Source organism: Brienomyrus brachyistius, chromosome 2 (genome assembly GCF_023856365.1).
Source record: "Brienomyrus brachyistius isolate T26 chromosome 2, BBRACH_0.4, whole genome shotgun sequence".
In the NCBI taxonomy this organism is placed as follows: Eukaryota; Metazoa; Chordata; class Actinopteri; order Osteoglossiformes; family Mormyridae; genus Brienomyrus; species Brienomyrus brachyistius.
Window position 1 is genome coordinate 33,768,284 of NC_064534.1, and position 23,052 is coordinate 33,791,335.

At 47.3% G+C, this 23,052-nt stretch overlaps 1 protein-coding gene across 1 annotated transcript in view; it reads right to left on the reverse strand.

Annotated features, from left to right (window-relative positions):
* Positions 1-13,350: 13,350 nt before the first annotated feature.
* The window catches only part of LOC125715611 (H(+)/Cl(-) exchange transporter 7-like), a 125,983-nt gene continuing 116,281 nt past the window's right edge, over positions 13,351-23,052 (reverse strand). The window contains exons 2-16 of the mRNA XM_048987377.1: positions 20,468-20,532; positions 20,259-20,375; positions 18,671-18,725; positions 18,489-18,549; positions 18,018-18,159; positions 17,821-17,914; positions 16,912-17,090; positions 16,081-16,132; positions 15,849-15,976; positions 15,338-15,423; positions 15,083-15,215; positions 14,929-14,988; positions 14,476-14,652; positions 14,292-14,372; positions 13,351-14,063 (exon numbers count right to left, since the gene is read on the reverse strand). Of these exons, the coding sequence (XP_048843334.1) occupies positions 13,977-14,063; positions 14,292-14,372; positions 14,476-14,652; positions 14,929-14,988; positions 15,083-15,215; positions 15,338-15,423; positions 15,849-15,976; positions 16,081-16,132; positions 16,912-17,090; positions 17,821-17,914; positions 18,018-18,159; positions 18,489-18,549; positions 18,671-18,725; positions 20,259-20,375; positions 20,468-20,485 (1,470 nt within the window). The 5' untranslated portion in view covers positions 20,486-20,532 and the 3' untranslated portion in view covers positions 13,351-13,976. The remainder of the gene's footprint in view (positions 14,064-14,291; positions 14,373-14,475; positions 14,653-14,928; positions 14,989-15,082; positions 15,216-15,337; positions 15,424-15,848; positions 15,977-16,080; positions 16,133-16,911; positions 17,091-17,820; positions 17,915-18,017; positions 18,160-18,488; positions 18,550-18,670; positions 18,726-20,258; positions 20,376-20,467; positions 20,533-23,052) is intronic.

Sequence of the window (23,052 nt, forward strand, 5' to 3'; positions counted from 1 at the left end):
CAGATTGAACAAGTCATTGTGGCGATGCAAGATCCCGACATGGGGATAAAGATGAAGAATCAAAGACTGTTAATCACAGTGATTCCACATGCGATGACAGGTGCACGATACATATTTTACTTTTTAAAAATAATTTTTCGTGCCGCCCGGGTTGTCTTACACCCGGCCGTGCAGTGTCCCGGGGGCCGGGTCCTAATGGTCATTTAAGCCCTTCACAGGAAAGCCCATACATCGGCGGTCTTCGGGAATCCTGTGCATTAAGACTGTCATCGATCTCCTTGCGCTCATATTTATTTATGTAATTTATTTATCGAGTTCAGCGTTTTTGATTTATGACGGCTTAATGCATTTCTCGACTCTAACTAGATGCCTTCCTCGCTATGCCTTCCCAGGAAATGATATCGTGGAGTGGCTAATTCAGAAGTACTCCATCATGGAAGAAGGTAGGGCCGAGAAGTATGTAGGGAAGCGTTACCTGGTGCTCTTATGTGAGGTTAATCGATTGTTTTTTTCCCTTCGTGACGACGATGGCGCCCCTGCTGGCGAAAGACGTCATCAGGTTTTTTTTTTTTTGTAATAAAATAACAGAAATAAACGAGTCTTTTGAATAATAAATACAAATGAAGTAATAGAATTTGTCATCCATACAACAGATTAGCCTAGCTGCATTTATGTGTAAGCATATGCAATTCACGTGTCTGACAGAAGCATGTTCTGTTCCATTGATATTGCTGAGCCTGTGAATTAATAAATGTCAGAATTGAGCTTGTCCATAACATAGACACCCCATTCGCCTGAAGCTTTTGGGATTTTCTTCCCCTGGCGTCAATTTATCTGCTGAATTATTTATCTTTCTGCTGAGAGGCTATTAGTACAAATAATCTGTAGGCCAGTCCCGAGTCGCGCCGCTACGCATGCTGAGCTGTACGGTTTGATAGTCCCGATGCAAACTTCGCTGATAGCCAGAGGCAGTCAGTCATGCCTGGAGAAATATCGCTATCCGTCTCCCTCATTATGCACTTCTGCAAGACGCTGTTGTCCTGAATTCCCGGGCGATGCAGATGAGGTTTTAAATAGCAAGGGAGCAGATTTCCCTGATTTACAGCCCAGATTGGAAAAGAAGTCGGAATGGAAAGGAGGGGACTTTTAGGCAGTAGATGGCAGATGCATTAACAGACTTGAATGGGCAAAAAACCTGTTGCCCCGGTAAGCAGTTACCCCTCCCTGTAAACACTAGGCTTCCCCCTAGCAGCGCTGTTGCTGCGCCGGTCTGAAACCCCCGGGAGCGCCTGACTGCCAATGGCCGCGGAGGCAGCCGGAAAGTGGAAAGTCCCAATTACTCGTAATTAATTATAGTTCCGATGAGGAATGCACCATCCCCGCGGCTTATTCTGTGCACCATGTCAACGTTTTTTCCAGTTACTTGCTATACCGTAAAATAAAATATAATATGCCTACTCAGTTTCTAGTTATCGTGTGTTCTACTGTATTCCACTGACAAAAATTTAGAGAATTACTATGCCTAAATCTGGGCTACGAGTAGTGGATTTGTTTGAGCTTTGAGTAGTTTACGTGGAAATGAGTGACCACTTTGTGTGTTTTCAGAGGCACTTCATGTGGGGAATCTGATCGTGAAGCACGGCTACATTTACCCCCTAAAGGACCCCAGGACGCTCGTCCTGCGGCCCGACGAGACGCCGTATCGCTTCCAGGTAACCTAAAACCACGGTTTCTTCAGATGGAGGGCAGCGCGAGAGGGTGGTGGCCATGTGGGGGGGCACGCATATCGAAACTATTCGTTGGAGAGACTGCGGAATTACCGTGTAGGACAGTATTTCTCAATCTGGTCCGGGCTCCAGAGCTGAGAGGGTGCAAAAACGTAGACTGTCTGGTAGGGAGCTGGGAGGGAGCAAAAACGTGGATCATCTGTGTGTCGCCGAGGACCGGATTGGGAAACACTGATGTATGAGAACCAATGCCAGTTAAAGTAGCAAAATGCCTTCCACCCGCCTTGTCCCTGACATGTTAAATCACAAAGCACCTTTGTCACGCTGCTTCTGAATAGTTTCAAATGACAGCATCTCCTTTTTGCTAGACTCCGTACTTCTGGAGCTCTCAGCAGTGGCCAGCCTCCGAGCTAGATTACGGTGATTACCAATTATTAATCATGTGCTCGCCTATTACATCATTACTTCCCTTTACTAGAATAATAGAAAAACACAGTTTCTTGCCATGTCTTTCTTTTGCTCTTCTAAAGCGATTTATTTGACTAAGAAGAATATCAGAAAGCAAGGGCAGCTGATAGACTATGAAAAGGTAAGAGAAAATTTTTATTTATGTACATTTCAATGCTATTCTTATTCGCTGGTCTGAAGCATTGCTTGATGAGATCATGTGATAGCTGAATGCTCATGGGAGTTTTACTTACACAAAATATTATGAGGGTAGAAGGAAAAATGATTGGTTCAGAGAGATAACCAATTAGATTGTACATGAGGTGGATCCGAGCAACTAGAGGAGGCAGGAGCAACCAATCAGATGTCTTGGTCCTGCCTCCTCTGCAATCTGATTGGTTATCTATCCGAACCAATCATTTTCCTTCTGCCCTCAGAACATTTTTGTGTAAGAAAACCTCCCACCAATTATGCACATAGTAGGATCGCACATAGACATCCACCAACTTGCCGCCATGTTGCGTCAGGGTCAACGCATTTTAGGTTCTCATCAGTAAGAGGGTTTGTGAATCCGACACTGCCAGCTGATATCCTGGGAGGGGTTCGGCCTGTGAGTCATAACGTGAACCCATGCAGCAACGCAGCCAGCCGTGCGACCTGGCAATGTCGCATTTAAACATCGTCTCCGCAGGACAGCTACAACATGTTGCACAAACGGATCAACCACACCTGGGACTTCGTGGTGATGCAGGCGAAGGAGCAGCTCAGGTAAACCCCACCCCAGCCCGGGAATACTGTCGCATCGAGCTATGAAATCAATTTCATAAATGCACACAAGGGGACAGATGAGAATGGATGAATAAATCTCGTATTAAGAGGATGATGATGTTACCTAAATTAAAAAGTAACATGGTGTGTGGTCATAATTTCCCTCCTATCTGTTAAATCAGACCTCAGCCTAAACACTAGAGTCGGAAATCCATTTCTAAGTGAAAAAGGAAACAGAAAAATGAAAACCCTACCTTGCAGTTCAGTGATTACCGCTATATGCTAATTACCCAGTATGCTTTCTGACTCTCCATCGACTGCTCTGCTCCTACCAGGGCAGCCAAACAGAGGCGCAAGGCGGACCGCATCGTGCTGGAATGTCAGGAACAGGCCTACTGGCTCGTCAACAGACCGCCAGTAAGCACCTCCCCCGAAACCCCTGACTCCCTACATCTGCCCCGGCGAAAACCCAGTATGCTGTGATTAGAGTAAAGCACACACTGGGTAAACCTGAACTCAATGCACCTTGGCAGCTCGAATATCGCCTCAGGCTGGGGGCGATTCTAGGATTTTTTTGAGGTTGTGGGGCAGAGTGGTGGCTCTGGGCCTAGGGATCTGTGCAAGCAAGTGGAAGGTTGTTGGTTCAAATCCTGTGAATGCCCAGAGTGATTCTACTCCGTTGGGCCTTTCAGCAAGGGCCTTAACCTGCAATTGCTTTGTCCTGGGTATGACATTAATCTACATGCAGGCCTGTTAGGAGATCCTTCAACTTACAGGGGAAACTTGGCAGGATTGGCAGGAAGGCATAGGCAGGGTCCCATTCCCCCACAGAGAGCTGGGGGGTTGTGCAGTTCTCTCCCACGACAACGGGTTTGTTCAATGAAGGAAGGCAAAGGAAACATCTGTAAGGACATATGGAACATTTCCGGTATAATTTTCGATCTCCGTCATCTCCAGAGCATTGAGCTCAGCAAAATTCACGGGGGGGGGGGGGGGGGGGGGAGTTTTATCTTCGTTAAGTAAGACACACAGAGTGTCTCCATGCATACTTTGTGGGGGAGGAATATATCACTTCAGGCCTGATAACCCACTACTGCTTCAGTGTGATCATGAAATATTTACTTAGCTGGGAAGAAGCCTATGTTCTGTGGGACGAGAGCTTTCAGAAGACAGACAGGACAGCAGGCTGCGGGAATGAGCAACTGCACCCTCGCTGAGTGTAATTTGGAGTTCATGAATAACACAGGAGAGTGGAGAATGAAAGTGTGGGACAGGAGCAGAGTGTGGTGTGTATCTGGCTTAATCCCGGCCGTCACTAGGGCCCCTTTCTGCTGGGTGCGCAGCATCTCTCAGGGCTAATAAGCATCAGCGTTTATGTGGGCCATTATCCCCATCCGGGGCGGCATCAGGAGGTGGGAATGGCAGCCACGCAGCTGCGGATCACATCCTAAATTCAGCTTATTTTGCAGATGTACCTTTTATTGAGACTAGAGCAGTTGGGGGTTTAGGGACTTCTCTCAGGGGTCCAGTGGTGATGTCACTCTGCTGACTGTGGGATTTAAACCGGCAACCTTCCAGTCATAGGCGGCGACTGCCAACCCGCTCAGCCACACACCACCCTCATTGATGAAACCCACCGTTTTGACGCCAATTAGACGGAAACACAGTTGAGCCAAAAACCACGCAGCGTAGGGCCCCCCAGTCAGGTGCTGCTCGTGTTTAAAAGGCAGGGACGCTCTGCACTCTGGTACGGCCAGGTGGACGGGGGAAGCTGGGGGGGGGGGGGGGATTAAAACCAGCAAATGACAAAATGGCCGCTTCCTGCCTCCTTTCTCTTTGCCCGAGAAACACGAGACGCATCGCTAAGACTGGTGATGCTTGGATCTGGGAGAGAGGAGTGCGAAGGGACTGGGAGACGGCCTGAAGCTAAAATGCAGACATGCTGTGTTTGCGTCTCCCCCCCCACCACCCCCCCACTTGTTGGGCCTTTTAAACGAGCTGGAAGAGGATCCCACCTCCGGAATACCGGATCCATTATCTGACCTCTATTCCTGCGGCTCAGGCTTAATGCTGCATGTTAGCGGAGAGATAATGGATGTAATTGCAAATAGCAGCGTAATAATTTGCCAAATAGTCTCTCTGCTGTTAAGTCCTGAGCTGATCTGAAGCACTTTAATTGGGATTTAAGGAAACCATGTTAAATCAGATTGCATTCAGTATCGACATTTGGTTAGTTTATTCTGTAAAGCAGGGTACCCCAGTCCTGATCATGGATACTGTGTCACCGACTGGCCCTCCAGGACCGAATGGTCCTTTTGGAAAGCTGTCACACTGTCCCCTACTGGGCAGTGTCGCCATGGGCTGTACCCAGTGGCATCATGGGAAATGTGACCAGTAGTGCTAAGGGGTATTAATGCAGCGTTAGACCGGCGTCAGTCTGCTTGAGAGAAACGAGCTCACTCTTCATCTGAAGTTCAGCTAAGGATTTCTCACCCTCTGATTTTCTGCAGCCGGGAACATTCAGCGTTCAAGAACAAGGCCCTGAGCGAAGGAACCGGCACAACTCCCGAGTCCAGCTGGTCTGAGCTTTTTATTAAGCATATACATTTTTTCCGTAATGCCAGTACCTGCTGTTTATCGCCTCTGTCAGTCACAGGACCGGATCCGGGCAAACAAGAGAGCCGCTCGGGGCCTAGATAAGATCAAAGTCATGAAGAAAAAATATGTATATTAATATCTATATATATATGGCAGCTATAGGCAGAATAGGCTGTTGCCTTGGGCCCCCAAATTACCCAAGGAAGTGAAGTGATAATCAGTGTTTTTGGTGGGAGGGCATCCGAGGGAAGCTCGTGTGTGAGTGTGACAGCACTTCGTTGTGCTCATCTTTCTGTCTCACTTCTTCCTCACTTCCTGCTCTCGTTTTCCATGCTAACGTAAGTACGTCAGCAGTCCCACAATACATACTCGTAATAGTGCTATATTATTCATGGTTTCTAGACTGGATGTCTGCTTAGTAAAGCCAGGAGCTGAGTGTGAGCAGAATTCCTACTGTCTGATTCCTTGCATGTGATTCGCTCGTGGGAGTTTTACCCTCACAAAAATGTTCTGAGGGCAGAAGGAAAAATGATTGGTTCAGAGAGATAACCAATTAGATTGTAGAGGAGGTGGGTCTAAGGAACTAGAGGAGGCAGGAACAAGACATCTGATTGGTTGACCCCCCCCCCTCCTCTAGTTGCCTGTATCCACCACTTCTACAGTCTGATTGGTTATCTCTCTGAACCAATGAACCTTGTGCCCTCAGAACATTTTTGCGCAAGTAAAACTCCCATAAACATGTGGCTTATATCATGTTTAGAGACGGTTTTGTTTCTTCCTTCTTTACAGAACAGAACGCGGACTACTACAAAAGAGAGGTAAGCCTGAAAGAATTTAGAGTGAACCTATTTCAGCTGATGGGATGGTTGCCAAGAACAACCAAAGAGGGTGATTAAGTGGGCTCTTAAGAATGCTGTCATAAGAAAATTGCTTCGGAAGGATCTACATCTGTGTTGTCGTTTTCTTTTGTTGGCTCTCAGATATTGACAAATTCTGTTTAAAGGTACAACAGCATGGCTCTTATCAGGGCTTGGATGTGTACCATGCTGTGCCTTTTTTCTGACTCTTATATTCCCCGTGTGATTTTTCATGGCTCCCGACACCAGATTGAACACATCAGGAAATCCCTGGGCCGCTCGAGGGTCAAGTCCTCCATCTGCCTGGAAAGGTTGGATAACAGCCTCCCCCACCTACCCCCCCCCAACACCTGTGATTCAGCCTCAGTCCCAGCATAGCTGGGGGACCACTGGTTCGACACCAGTCCACATTAGTCCCTAACTGGGGGATATCTCTGGGTATTCTGTATACTGTGCCTCTGATTGGTGGGGGGGGGATCTATTTCATGTTAATTCTGACAAAAATGCTGGGGACTGCTCTTTGTGAAAATCTAACCTCGTTATTTCGTTCTTTCGTCCATCTGCCCATCCATCTTTCACCATAAATCTCAGAGTCACACATATCCTGGATTAATGATGCCTAACTAATATTGAAACCGGTTGACTATTAAACTGAATTGAACTGTATTTAACTGCAAATAATTACTTAATATTGATCAGAAGGTCGCCGGTTCAAGCCTGGCTTCAGCACACTTGTGGGTCCTTGAACAAGGCCCTTAACCCCCAGGTTCCTGGGAGCCTCTACGGGCAGCTGCCCTTTGCTACCAAGCTTTCTCTCACCTATGGAGAGCAAGATGGAGGAGATGAAAAGAGAATTTCCTTATAGGGTTCAATGACGTATAATCATTTCGTCACCATTTCGAGCTCCAGTTTGCTGGAATATGCCAGCATTGAACCTGAATATTTGATGACTTGCAAGGATTATAGAAAGTAGGACTAAAACTGGGAATGGCTGGTCTTCTGTGTTCAGCTTCCTTAAGTTCAGCGAGCAGTACCTGAACCATGACCCCATGATGCAAGGCTGCCCCCCCAGCAACCCCTGGATAACAGATGACACGGCACTCTGGACGCTGAATGCCGACATGTGAGTGTGCGTTACCGCGCCCCATCCTGCCTCTTCAGGGCCACACCCCCAGAGGTGACTGTCGTCTCTTCACTTCCACGCCTCCTGGTGCAGGGTGGAGACACCCACCAAGCTGCGGGTGGAACGATGGGGGTTCGGCTTCACGGAGCTCCTTAGGGACCCTCTGGGACGGTGCAAGTTCAGGGAGTACCTGGAGAAGGAGTTCAGTGGTGAGCAGCATGTAGACCCCCCCGCCCAAGTAGATCAGCTTCATGGAGGCATCGTCAGCAAGTAAGAATCATATTCATTATTTGATCACTGCGGGCCTATTTGGGCAGTGTGTGACTCAGCAGATTGGGATTCATTGCAGGAGGTCATCAGCTCAAATCCCAGAGTCAGCTGAGTGACCTCACTATTGGGCCGTCGATCAGTTACTCCAGGGACTGACTGACCCTGCCCTCTCAAAAAAAAAAAAAATAGGATCTAGCATCTGCTAAATTAATAATCATGATCCCTCTATGAAAGGCAATTCTCCTCCATATTGGCATCGTGATGAGCGCCTCCTGCAGGTAGCTGATGCATGCGCTGTTTCATTCACAGTGGAGAACCTCTGTTTCTGGGAGGCCTGTGAGGACATCCGGCACGGCGAGAGCGCTACGATCCCGCAGAAGGTGGAAGAGGTCTACAAGTGAGTGCGACCTTGTGGCCCAGTGGGACAGTTTGCATCCCAGTTGAGTTTAGAGCAGTCCCTGATGTGGCACTTGCTTACTCCCAGTGGGACTGCAAAGCTCAGGCTCATCACTTCCTTCCCCCCAGGCAGTTCCTGGCCCCGGGAGCCAGCAAGTGGGTAAACGTGGACAGCAAGACCATGGAGAAGACCCTGCAGGGCATGAAAAGCCCACATCGTTTTGTCCTGGATGACGCCCAGATGCACATCTATTTCCTGATGAAGAAGGTAGGAGCATTAACTGTGCACAGCCATGAAAGTGGATGACAGCTTCATTAAAACGGGCTCTCGGCCTCTCCTCTCACCCTCAGGACTCCTACGCCCGCTATTTAAAGTCCGATCTCTACAAAAACATGCTGGCTAGAGCCATAGAACCACAAGAGACCAAAAAAAGGTAAAACTATTATCTTCTATAAAAGGGGTCTTTCTGTAATATATTCCATGTATTTTATATAAGGGGATAAGACTCATATTGGTGTGGGATACACACAGGTTCTGTTTCTGGGGTTGTTAACGATTAATTCCAGGGATTTTTGGGCTTAGTGTGAACTGCTGGCTTCAGCTTAGCTTCGTCACTAAGACTACACAGAGTTCTGTAATGTTAATTGCTTTTGCGTCCCCTGTGATGCTCTCCAGTTTCTGTTTGTAATTCCACGGTAGTCAAGGATTTTCCAACATGGCTGACTTAGAAAAGGCAGTGCCACAAGTGTTAGCGGAACGCTAACATGTTCTCCTTCCCATCATGCCCCAGTGTCTTTCCCTTTGTGAGACGCCAGCGGCACTCCAGCCGTAACCCTGCCCTTTTCGCCCAGGCCTTAGAGGACAACGGCAAGACCAAGTCCCTGGGGTCACCAGCAAGTCCCACAGCAGCCTGCTCTTCCTAACACTGCCTCCTGGGGGGGGGATGCACTCTGAGCTCACTGCTGCCCCACAGAGGCTGTTTGGGGGCGGTGCTCTGCTGCTCTATTTGACGCAGTCTTCCAGGATTTTTAACTTCGGATGTATTTTTATTATAGTGTCATGTTAAATAAGAACAGACTAAATTATGGTTTAGATCAGAAGTGAGAAAAGTCCTGTGTCTCTATATATAGGAAAAGTTTATTTCATTAGTAACAGACAAACCATAGTTGAGCCAAATATTGCCTTATTACTAAGTAATAAACATCTGCATACAACTTTCACTGAAACAATGGTTGTAATAGATAAATAGCCATTTAAAACTTGGCATTTAGCTCAGTGCTTATAATGTGGATTGTGTCCCATATTCCAGATCAAAACTGTGCAGTTTCGAACCTGCATCATGTCTGCTTCAGATTCCAGCAGCTTCTCTCATCCTTTGTTCATTTACTTCTTCAGCATTTCTCAATAAATTAAGCAAGTTTTTAATTCACCTTTAGTGGAATTCTGTCACTTAAATACCAAAATAGAATAACACAGGTGTCGTACTTTTCAACCATTTTTCTTTTGGCTTATAAACGGCATGTGCTACTCTGAGATCACTGACCTGCTGGAGATGTGGTTCGGAACCGCAGGTGACCTCGAGTTCTTTTTTTTTTCCTCCGTGGAGGGAATCAAACAACAAAAGAGATTAGCCAGAGATCCACCCTGCACGGACTTGCTGGTATGATGGGAACGGGACCTAGATTTACTGGAAGCACAAAGAGAGCAAACTAAATTCTGCCCAACAGACAGGCGGAACAAATCGCTACAAAAGGTTTCAGTCACCTGTCTCCCCTGCCAGGACAGCACCTCCCTCCCACAGCGCACCAACAATACATTATACTATTATACCGTGTCTTGGAAAAGTATTGGAATCCTACTTAGTGTTTTAAAAAGCAGCACATTTCTAAATTATCTATATCCCAGTCCCTGAAAGCTATAACTAAAGATTACTGAGGGTAAGATGAATCTCTGCTGCATCTCATAAGTTCATTAAAAATCGAAACTTCCTTTCTTTCAGAACTGAATTTTCTGCCATGTTGGTCTTTAAAATTGTCCATTCGGCTCCAACAAGCTTTCGAACTCCAGTTTGAATGAAATATTGGGCTGCGAATGTGAAGTAGACAGGGTCATGGTGAGGAATGCGTCAGGAATATGGGGCGTGTCTGGAAGTCTGTGTCCATCACCAAAGCCTGTGATATTCATTATTGGCGGTTTGTTTATTGGCTGCTAAGGCTCACAATGGAAGCTCAATACTAAGTGTTTTGAATTACTGAAGTTTGCATGTTGACGGAGCCGGGATGGATGGATGGATGGATAGATAAATGTTTAATAATACATGCAGTACAAGTGTCAAACTAACTTTACCAGACAAGCCCATTAAAACGAGGCTCTCAGTTTCTCTTGAAATTCTTATGTAAAAAAAAAAAAAATAATAATAATAAACTACTTTGCATGTTACTTTTTAATAGATTTCCTTTTTAAAAAATTTAATCTGACTACGCAAATCCTTCAACTCCTACACTACCCATCAAGGCAATCCTCAGGATTCCAGCAGCACAGAGTTAACTGATGTTCTGCGCGGTTCTTAAAAATGCATGAAACTCGCGAGATAAAAATAAAACAACCGCAACAGAGAATACTGAAATTCCGTCTTCATATTACTGAAACATACAGGATTAAGAGACAACATGAAGTTGGGAAAGGGATTGGTGGGGGGTGGGGGGTGGGATTAAAGGCACTGTCAGCATAACATCATAAAGACGGCACCGATGTCCATTTGCCATGGATTATGTTGTATTCTGCGACTAAAAAGGACCCATAATCTGATTAAGTTCACATCAGACTAATGAGTGAATCTTCTCTGACAGCATTACTGACGCATAGCCCGCCATCCAGAGCTGCATTAGTGCGTTATGGGTTTCTAAGGCCCACCTTAACACAGCAGGGAAACACGTGCTGCTTAGTACGCTATTTCTCGGATCTGTAACATCGTAAGGTCACAGTACAACGTCGTGTCTTTCTGCAACTTTATAGCAGGGCTGAACAGCCAGGTGGCATTTTGGGCATTTTCAAGGTGAGCCGATGGGTAGGCGAGCCAGCAAAAATCTTGGGGAACCCCCCCCCCCTTTCCCAGTCAGCAAAATTTATTGCACAGCAAAAGTTATGGAGACCCCAGCTCTGTAAAATTTACTGTGGGAGTCCAAGGAAACTTTAAAAACACAATATCTCAATCTCCGGAGTCCTTTAAACCTAAAAAATATACAAAGAAATCTATGCTGTGATTCTGCTAGAGAATTTGGGCCCCATGAATGCATATCATATTGGGCCACAAACCCACACCAATGCAGTTATGTTCCAAGTTTTTTACTGTCCTAATCTCCCCCCCTTAACTGCGCCCCAGACTTGATGTTCCACGTTACAATTTCAACCAAATGTTGTGTGTTAAAAAAAAAATTAAATTGTGCACCAAAATTTTTTAACATGAAAGCAAGCATTAATAAAACTTAATCAAATGTTGATTTTTTTTTTTTTATATATAGAATTTCTCATTGTTTTGCTGATATCTGGGAAAACTGGGTTCATGGATCGGGATGGAAAGGCATGTTCAACGCACATTTTTTTTAAAATATTGATTTCCAGCAACTAATAAGCAAATCGAGGGAAATCTGCAAGGTACAAATCTGCAAGGTACAACAGAACCGTTCATCTCATTTCTACCCCGTCAAATCGCGTCCCAGGCTTTCTGGACCTCCCACTGAAATGCATTCAGCGACATCCACCTAAACAATTGCATTACCCCGGCAACGGGACTGCAGTAATCTCATTTAGTCTGAGAATTTGTGTGTCAGAAGGTAGAAAATTAGGATACGGACACGTTGCTCAAAGAGTGCCACGGAGTCACCAGCAGTATCATCAAACACGCCATTTAATACAATAATTTTTTTATCATTGTTTGTATAAATACAAATGATTCTTATTAAACAGCATGACTGACTCGTGCAATACAAATAGGCATATGCATCAAAACCTTTATTAGATTTCAGAAATCACAGAAGAAAATCAAGCTTGGCAAAATAAAAATTATGCAAAATTATCCAGTATATTTCAGCCGTTTCTATAAATGTACGCTAAGGTGGTACTTGCCAACGCCGAAACAATTCTCTCATCCAGTCACAGTGCTCTTTAAAATGGAGATACTTTAATTTATTTAAGGTTGAGTTAAAACACGACATTTAATATTCAGAATAAAATCAAAATCTGATAAGGGATTCACATCGTTTACCGTTTAACTGGTATGTCCATTTTCGATAGGCTTGTTGGGTGGGTAAAAACCCTATTTAACTGATCAGGGTCACTTAGGCAAGTTCACCTTAATTAAAAACAAAATAACTAAACAGCACATAACTAGTCAAAGTGTAAACTCTGCTGTTGGCAAAAACTGTACGGCTGGACCCCCAAGGGCACCAGCGACTGTAGGGCCTTGCTTGGCCAGTAGGGGGCCCCCTTGCACGTGACATTGCAAGGATTTGTAAGTTGTAGGGCGCAGATGGGAAACGAGGTGGGGTAAGAAGCATTTAAAGTGCGGAGCCACATACAGCCATGGGGGTGGGTTTGGGTTTCTAGCACAGCCTGCAAAGACCAGAATAAGTTCCTTTCCTCAACACACTAGCGCCCCCTTGGCCAAACACGACCCATGGTCACCTTGCAAATCATTAAGCTGCCCTGAACCCCACTCTGCTTTCAGTAAGTGCCATTTAAAAACAATGATATACACACATTTTCAGGAGAGCACCTGTGAAGTCACCCCCCCACACACACACACACACACTACTGGCATTGTTTGGCACCCGACCCATGTAAACCTGACCCCGATTTGCATAATTTATTCAGGTATATATCAGAAACCAGGGTTTCTGCCACCTAGAGGCTGTACGGCGCAACAAGAGACAAATCGCCATCAAAAACACAGGACCTGGAGAATCACCCGGGGTGGGGGGGATACATACTGTCACGTACTGGCGTGGGTGGGGGAGGACGCAGGCAGTGTGGCAGTCAGCCAATGGGCGAATTCACGAGAAAAAACACTGTATGTTAAAAACCGCTAGCATCCAGCATGAGAGAAAAAGGTCAAAGCGAGTCAGGGTTTTTCCGGGGGGGGGGGGGGGGGCAGGGTTGGTCTTACCTACACTGGCATGGGAGGGGTGGGAGGCATTGGTTAATGGTACAATGTGCAAGACAATTATCTGGGAGAGGAAAATTAACTTCCCCTAAAGTAAAACTAAAGTCACAAGAAAACTGTGGTACCCTCTGTCAATAGACCACACTCAAAAAACTCTGAGTAAAAGAGGAACGTTATTGGCCTGGCTAATCTCTCTCTCTCTCTCTCTCTCTCTCTCTCACACACACAGCTTGAAATGCTTTTTACACATTTACACTAATGTATATCACAATGCTACCAAAGCTTTGCAAATGACCACAGAGCGGGACTGACACCCAAGTGTGTGTAGAACCACACACACACACACACACACACACACTCTCTCTCTCTGAAGTGCTTTAAAAACATAACGGATAAATTATTTTATGTGCAAACTGGGAGGGGGCAACAAAAAGTCGCAAAACACACATGGAATCGATCCCCTCCCCCATCACAACCAACCCTCGGTGAACGAAACCAGAAAGTCAGTCATTGGCATCCCGGGTTCCGGACTTTGCTGAAATGCACGACCGGTGCGGGTTCTGGCGGGGGCTGACTGGGGGCAGGGGGGGTTGGCCTGGTGAGCAGCGCGGCAGTCGCCTTCCACGCATCACGTCTGTGCCAGCTGCAGCTCCTCCAGGCCGTCTTTGCCCAGGTGGTAACGGGCCAGGTCCTTCCGCGTCACCAGTCCCACCACCTGGGCACCGGGAACATGATTGGTACGTAGAACAGGGCATAGATAGCTGGTTATGTTATGAGGGAGGGGTGGGAGTAGCACAGGAAACCAGGGTGATAACCTTGATCTAGATGGATGCCCAACGGCCACTGGCTGAAAACCGATGCAGTAATTTTCGAATTTTACAATGAGAATGGAGATATGTGCTGGAGATGACGAAGGCCTGAGGACCTCGCAAGGCAGACGCACCTGGTTGTCACTGTCCACCACAATGAGGTGCCGCAGACCAAGGGCCCTGAACAGCTTGAAGACACGAGGAAGCGACGTCTCCTGAAAAAGAGGCAGAAGAACACAGTCGCAGAACATGACTGTTTAGTCAAATGTGTCTCTGGTTCTCAAGGACCAAGACCAAGGCTGAGACTGAGACTAGTACCTGCGTGACAGTGTAGGGGGTGGGATTCATGAACTCCGTCAGGTCCATCATGCACTCCCTCTCGTCTTGGGACACATGGATGGACTGGATCGGAGGGAAGCGAGGGTAGGCATCCCGGAAGTCCTTCAGCTGCAGTTTGCGCAGATTGAGACGAGAACGAGCCCGTTCCACAAACACCTGGTTGAAAAGAGTACACCGGTCACAACGTGGATGAGCACACTTCTCATTGGCTTGCTGCACTGACATTCGCAACCGTGTACGCAGTAAACAGACCCCTCATTGGTCAATCGCACTGCCAGTCACATCCAGGTATTCAATAATCAAACCCCTCATTGGTCAGCTGCACTGTCATTCACAGGCATGCATATACACCAAGCACCCTGATAGGTGTTAGTGTGGACAGACATGCTCCTTATTCAGCTGACCTCTGCAGGAACCTTAGGTCACACTCACCTTGTGTTTCAGGAGCACGATAAGCTGGGAACGCAGGATTAAGCCACAGATTTTCCCTGGCTAAGAGCACAAAATTCAGATTAGCAAAGCCCCAAAGTACATCATGTGACAAATCTCCAGGAAAACAAAATCACCCCTAGTGGGAGGGACATACCTCACAGCCATCACTCAACCCGGAGACTACAGGGAACCCGTTGTGATTGGTCGAGGTGTTGCTGAGCACATCCACAATAGTGCCCACTTTCTCCACCAGGTTGAAGCAGGTTACTGGAGAGCTCATAACCTCCCTGAATGGACAGACACACCAAACCTGAATATACAGTGAGAATGAAGCACCAATGTCTTGCTAAAGGCGTGTACTGGGCTCATTGAAGCATTAGCAGGGAAAATCCTGTAGGGGGCAATATACCTGGCAGTCAGGGAGTGGGAGGTGGCTGGGGCATCCCAGTGCAGGAAGGGCACACTCTGCAGCTTGATGTGGATGTCGTATAGCCCCTGTGGGAAAATTCGAGTCACTCAGAAGAGCTTAGGATCACATCTGCACAACATTCATAAGCTGCCACCCCTTGAAGTTTTACTTCCTCTAAGCAGATTTGCTGGCACATTGAGGAACAGAGAAGCGAAACGAGCTGTCACAGCATGATGTGCCACCTTAAGTTAGACAGCTGTGCAAAAACAACGGAAGGGTTCTCAAAATCAGTCACTGGAAGGACAGATGAAAAAAAGATGGCGTCAGACTGGTGGCTAGCTGCACCACCCACACCAAAAGCAAACATGAGACCGGAGCAGTTAACGAAACACGACTGGCCCGATTCCAAGTTCTGCACGGTCTGAAAGGCGATGAGCTCATCACTCACTGACAGGCTCACACATAATGCCAAATGGACCAACCCGCTCCAACCCGAAACGTCAACACTGACCTCCACGAAATAATCGCCCACGATCTTCGCCGTCATCAGAACCAGCATTATGGGTAGGCCGTAGGTGACATTTCCGGTGGCTTCCACCATGATGACAGTCAGGCTGAGGGTCATCCTCACGATCCCACCTGGCAAAGACCTTCGTAAACAGACGCAAACCCGAAGCCTCATGTGCCTCCATGCACCTCTAGACGAGCTCTGAAAAGCAGGCTGACCGCGGACGGACACTCACCAAGCTGGGCGGCGGCTCCAATCAGAGCGTACTTCCCAGGGTCGGCCAAGGTCTGTCAAACGAAACGCCACAAATCATAAAACATGCTCATTCAAAAACTTCGAGGGGGCTTTACTTCCAACAAACATTATGTTAAACTACATCTATGCCGACATGACGCTGGGCGGCCCAGGAAATCGATACAGCACTAACCAATAGGGCACCTTCAAAGAGTCACGTGACTGCTTAAAGAGTAAATCTGATTGGACAACAAAGAGGAAATCAATCTAAAGCGGGTGTTGAAGGAGGCCCTCTGACTTCTAAAGACCCCGTTCAATTTCCTTAATATATCAAAACCTGCAGCGTTTCCATTAAAGTTCTGCACAAACAAGCAAATTTGTTGACAAAGTGAAATTGCATAAAGGGTGTTTCCATTAAGTAACATCATGGAAACAACACCTGCAATTTATGATTCCGTGCCTCAACATGGATTGAGCTTTTCATGAGATACGAGCTCTAGAACCAAGTCATCGTGTCCTACACAGCAACAAGTTCGCAAAATCGGCTTCCATTTCAGTTTTGCGAATCGCCACAAAAACCACTTCAATCAAACTGAAAGCGTTTGAGGGCTTGTCCTCCTGAAATATAATCGTACCCATTAACGGATTTTCAGTTTTGCTTCTTCAAAATGTGCAAAAAAATCAAGGTCAGTGGAAAACGTCGCCACTGTGAGGTTTCTCTCTGCTGAGGGAAGAGTTCTGCTATCGTGACGGCCCCTCCTCCGCCAGCGGACCACGCCGCCTCACCGGCTATACGGCGCTTCCCCAGGAACGGCGACCCGTCCTGATGTACCTGTATGGAATTGTGCGGCGTAATGGAGGCCAGCAAAATGCCAAAGAGCCGCCCCCAGGCGGCGCCGATGAGCAGCGAGGGGATGAAGACCCCGGCGGACACAGTCAGGCCGTATGTCCAGCAGGCCAGGAAGAAGTAGGTGATGGTGAAGATTCCCAGGGTCACGGGATTGTAGGAACCTGCCGGGGGGGGGGGGGGGGGGGGGGTGGTGGTGGTGGAATTCATCACCTAAGTCAGTGTTTCCCACGTTTTTGCTAAAATGTTGATCATGTAGTTGATCCCCAAGAACGCTAATCTAGCGAAACCAGCTAGTTTTACTTGATTCACCCTTGTAATGAGGATACAGGTGTACAGAAATTATTTCATGATGAATGGCATTTTTCATATGATCATTTCCATTTTTCTACCTGGTGTAAAGTGCAATTTGGAGCCGATCAAGACCAAGCCATGTTACTTTGGTATGTCTTTCATCCACTAGAGGGCATGGATGAACACAGTTTAGTGCCGTTCGAACTTGCCTACGGTGGCATTCGTCAGGGCACTTGAGAAGCGCTCCTGTTCTCCCCAGGCAGGGTGACAGTCCCCCCATCCCAAATGAGGGAAGCCTTGAATAATTGAGGAGGATTGTGTGTATGGGTTTAGCTGTCTGTCTGGGAAAACAATCAGCCAGAAGCGGCCCGTAAACAAACCTACGACACGACAGAGGTGGCAGACGAGTCTGACTGTTCAAACAGCTGCCCCGGACCTAGCCAGCCTGTCACCAATATCAAACACAGGTGTTCATTCTAAAGATGGACAACGGACTGTAATTATAATCTCTTCCAGAAGAAGGGCACAACAGGGGCGACCAATCCGGCTTCAGGTCACGACCCATCCTGCCCTGAAACACGTGCTGGAAACTCCACGGACCTGCGGGGCTGTGGAACAGGCTGCGGACACTCCTCTCCGGGGTGTTGAAGACGATCGTGGCCATGGAATTGTACTCGCCATCAGCACAGAACAGCTGTGAGAGGGATAAGTGGAGGTTCAGGCCTGAGGACAGGATACACACCCTCTCAGCTGTTCAGCCAATGAAATCACAGAGAGCCCACCTCCAGCTGCCTTACCTGCAAGGGGTATTCCTCCAGCTGATCCTCCCCCAGGGGCTGGCAGTCGTTGGAGAAGTAGATCATAGTGAAGAACACAGTGGCCGTCACGGCAGCAACCAGTATGGCCTCGATCACCTGCAGGCAGGGCCGGTGGATATACCTGGGGATGGGGGGGGGGCATGGTGGCTCAGCTAATGATTTTGTTGTGGGACAACTTTCATTTGCATCAAACCAGTGTGGGGCAGTTTCAAGGTCAGCCCCACAGTCTCGGGATATATTTATTTAATTATTTAATTTCAAGTGTTAAGATGCCTAAGTTTCAGACAGGCGTGACACAGTAAAAACCAAACAGGCCTCACTTACGTGCACACACACAGGCAGAGGTACGCACACACACACACACACACAGGCACACATGCGCACAGAAGTACGCACACACACACACACACAGGCACACACACGCACACAGGCACACGCACACAGGCACACCTGATCCTGAGGATGGTGAGCCAGTAGTTCAGGACGTTGAACAGTGCTCCCAGCAATCCACCTGCGGGGGGGAAAGAGACATGGGCCCGGCATGAGAAAACCAGAAACAGAACCAGTCCGTTAAGATGTAAAAGAGCAAGGTTTGGGTTTCCACAATAAGACGCTCCCTCTCTCTCTCTCACCGAAGGCTCCCATGACGATAAACAGAGGAATCTCATACAGGTAGTACTCCGTGCTCTGAGGGGGGGGGGTAAAAAAAAAGAAAAAAAAATCAATACCCAGAATCCTCCAGTCAAACATGCAAATGACAACATCACACCCTACAGGACTACACACATGGGGGCACCTCTTGTTTGCCTCTTTTTTTTTATTTAATTTTATTTTATATATATATATATATATATATATATATATATATATATATATATATATATATATATATATATATATATATATATATATATATATATATATATATAGAGTAATTTCTTCTATTTTCTAAAAAGTTACTGATATCTAGTTGGATGGCTAGATGAACACCGCTTCAGTTCCCAAACTTCTCCTCAGGGGCACCTCAGCCGTTCCATGATTTTGTTAAATTTCACCAACAGCTGAATTAAAAAAAATTAAATATACTGGCTTAAAAAGTCAGTGAGAGACTGACTATCTGTATGAGGTGTACTGGTGGCCAAGTCAAAAAAAACACATGGCTGCATTGGACGGTCGCTGCAAATACTAGGATGATTTTAGCAGAGGTTCTGAAATGGCGAAGTTGACACACTTTCACAGGCATAATATCATAGTTTTACACCAACACGAGGATAATCTAAATATCATTTTCTTTGCCTGCCTAAGACTTTTGCACAGTAGTGTATAATTAAAAAAAAAATGGTGAACGTGTTGTGATCCTACAGGAAGCATACAGTGGGCATCCGGGGCAAACGTTTCCCAAAAACTTCAGGCACCGAAGGCGGGAAAAATTCTGCTGCGTTTAAAAAAAATAAAATAAACAACCGTATCTGCATACCATGTAAACTGCTACAGGTGCCTCTCTTGTAACGAGAAACATCCACAACCATGGCTAACATGCCTACCTAAACCAGGAGGCCCAACTAAAACAGCGCGGTACTCATGTCCACCGAGGTGATGACTATATTTCCAGCCCAGGGGGCCTCCCAGGAAAGTCATGCGCTGCGGGGTGGGGGCTGTGTCCAAGTCCCCCAACAAACGTTTCATGGTTTCCTTTCCAACCCATGTGACCAGAAGGCAGGTAAAAATACATCACTGCTCATGTGACAGGGTACCGAGTCGAGCCCTTTCTGGAAATAACAGCTCATCCTTTTCTCTCTCACCCTTGTTTCCCCATAAAGTTCACAGATCAGCCCCTTCTTGAACGGCACGGACAGGAAAGACCAAAACATGTTCGGGAACAGTGTGAACTTGGTCTCATTCTGGATTTTGGTCAAAATTATACCGTCTTCTTTCGCCTTTCCCAAACGAGGTAATGATTATAAAATGCTCTCCACTCTAAGTTGTCCAGACATCCATAAACATCACATTTTCCCCACTGACTAACGGGAGGCAGGAAACCAATGTCAGAGGGTAACGGCCGACATCTCCCAAGAGCTACTTGACTTGCGGACAGCATACCATTGGCCAAGACAACCAGATCAATTACCGATGCCCAATATTTTGATTTTCAAGATTCCATCTACAGACTTTTAAAAAGGACAATCTACATCACAACACCGACAGAAATGGGAAACTTACATCGTTGTCAAAGCGTCCAAAGTTGATGAGACCTGGGTTACTAAAATCTCCCGGCTTGTTGTGGTAGATACTCATGAAGAAGTTCAAGGTGAAGGTCGAGATCATGGAAGCGAAGAACTGAAAGATACGGGTCACTGAATAGTTACATTTCACCAGAGCCCCGTGGCGGGGCAAGGAGATCAGGTATGCTAATCGGAAACGTCACTCACGATTCTCCAGGTCAACATCTGGTTCCAGAAGGAGGCTCCCTCCTCCAAGCTGAAAAGGACACCACCTGCAAAACCGGAAACCATCAGAAACTGCTGCATAACTGCATTACTCACAGATCAGCTCCACTAAACTGGAAATATTCAGCAAAGGTCATACAGGGGTCTTTATTGCAAGGATAAGACTCCACTGGTGTGACTCCATGCCTTTGTGGCATTTTTTTCCTGGATTATTCATCAACACAGAGCCACCTTGTACTTTCCATCCTGAAACCGAAAAATCAATGGCGGAGGCCGAAGAAGCCCAACGCTGACAGGACACTCTAATAACCTTTTTTTTACTCATCATAGCTTCCCTTCTTCCTTGAGGGTAACATTAGATTCTGGAGGCATGGAACTGATCTGAGATCAGAGCTTCGGGTGTGTATATGGGTGTGTCGAGACTAGATGGTCAGTATGGATAACTAAGGTGCACTAAAATTGGGTGAGCAGGCAAGGCATGTCACCCCGGTTGTGTGACAATTATTTTATATGTATGTATATATATATTCCATCCACCATCCCTCCTTTACGGAGAACTGCGTTATTTTTATTGTCCATTGCGAAAAAAAAAAACTATATATATACATATATATTTATGGGTGTATCGAGACTAGATGGTCATTATGGATAACTAAGGTGCATTCAAATTGGGTGAGCAGGCAAGGCATGTCACCCAGGTTGTGTGACATTAATTATTTTATATATATGTATATATATATTCCATCCACCATCCCTCCTTTATGGAGAACTGCGTTATTTTTATTGTCTATTGCAAAAAAATAACACAAAAAAACTATATATATATATACACACATATATATTTATGGGTGTATCGAGACTAGTTGGTCATTATGGATAACTAAGTTGCACTAAAATTGGGTGAGCAGGCAAGGCATGTCACCCAGGTTGTGTGACAATTATTTTATATAAATGTATATATATATTCCCTCCACCACCCCTCCTTTACGGAGGACTGCTTTATTATTAATATCCATTGCGAAAAAAAAACACAAGAAAAAGAAAAAATATCTATATATATACATATATATACATATATACATATATATATATATATATATATATATATATATATATATATATATGGGTGTGTCGAGACTAGATGGTCAGTATGGATAACTAAGGTGCACTAAAATTGGGTGAGCAGGCAAGGCATGTCACCCAGGTTGTGTGACAATTATTTTATATATATGTATATATATATTCCATCCACCATCCCTCCTTTATGGAGAACTGCTGTCACGATCCGGAAATACTGGAGACGGCGATCGTGCGGGAAACAGGCAAGGGAAACCAGGTACGGGGAATAACGGGGTTTTATTGGAGTAACGGGGACTAGGGAACATCGGACAGGGACTAGCAAACATCCACAATGACGGACAAGGGTAACAGGCAAGACCAGGACTTAAAACAGGACAAGACTAAGCAAAGTAATCAGACAAGGCTGGAGACAATCAGGGACGCACACGCGGGTAATCAGGGGGCGTGGCACACACGAGGAGCCGACGAGCCGGGCCATGACAGAACCCCCCCCCAAAGGCGCGCTTCACCGGGCGCGCCAGGGAGGAGGCGACGAACGGGACACAGGAACCGGGACCGAGAAAAGAACAAAACTAACGAGAGACCGGAAACAGGACAGAGGCACAAAACACAGCGAGAGACAGAACGTAAGACACGACTCGACACAGGACCGGGAAAGCGGAGAGACAGACCAGGAAGGGAGAGACAGGAGGGACAGGCGGGACACTAGGAGCGGGAGTGCAAGGAGGGAACATCGGGAAACGAGGAGCAGGAAAGGGCGGAACAGACGGGCGAGCAACAAAAGCAGACGGGGCAAAGACATGAGGTACGAAGGCAGAGGCATAGGGCGAGAAGGAGGGGGTACCAAGGGGAGCCCGAGGGAGCCCCAGCGGGCGACGGGAGGCAGCCGGAGGGGCCGCAGGCGGCCGGGAGGCCGGAGCCGGAGGGGACCCCGGAGGGGCCGAGGAGACAGGGCGAGGGACCCGCGGAGGGGCCAGGGAGGGAGCAGGAGGGAGCACCGGGGAAGGGGACGAGGGAGTAGGAGGGGCCCACGGCGAAGGCCCGGAGGAGGGGGGAGCCGCAGCAGGCGGCGACGTCCGGGAAAGGGCCGGAGGTAAGGGCCCCGCAGGCGACCGAGGAGCCGCCGTCGGGGAACCCCCAGGCGACCGACCAGGACCCAGAGAGGGGAGCGAGGCAGGGCGACGAGGCACCGGAGAGGGACCTGCAGGCGACAGCCGACCCGGAGGGCCAGGACCCGCAGGCGCCAACCGAGCCCCAGCGCAGGCGAGGGAGGGCGAGCCAGGGGGCAGGGCGGGCGGGACCCCAGCCCTGCGTCTGTGTCCCCTTCCCCTGCGGGACACAGACAAGCCGACCCTAGTTTGGGGTCGATCTCGCCGGGGCGAGGGACTAGGGGTTACGAGTTCTGTCCCCGAGGGGTCCCATTCCAGCTCCTCCACCTCCGAAGAGGGAGGAGCCAAGATGGAGTTGTCCAGGACCACCTCGGGGAC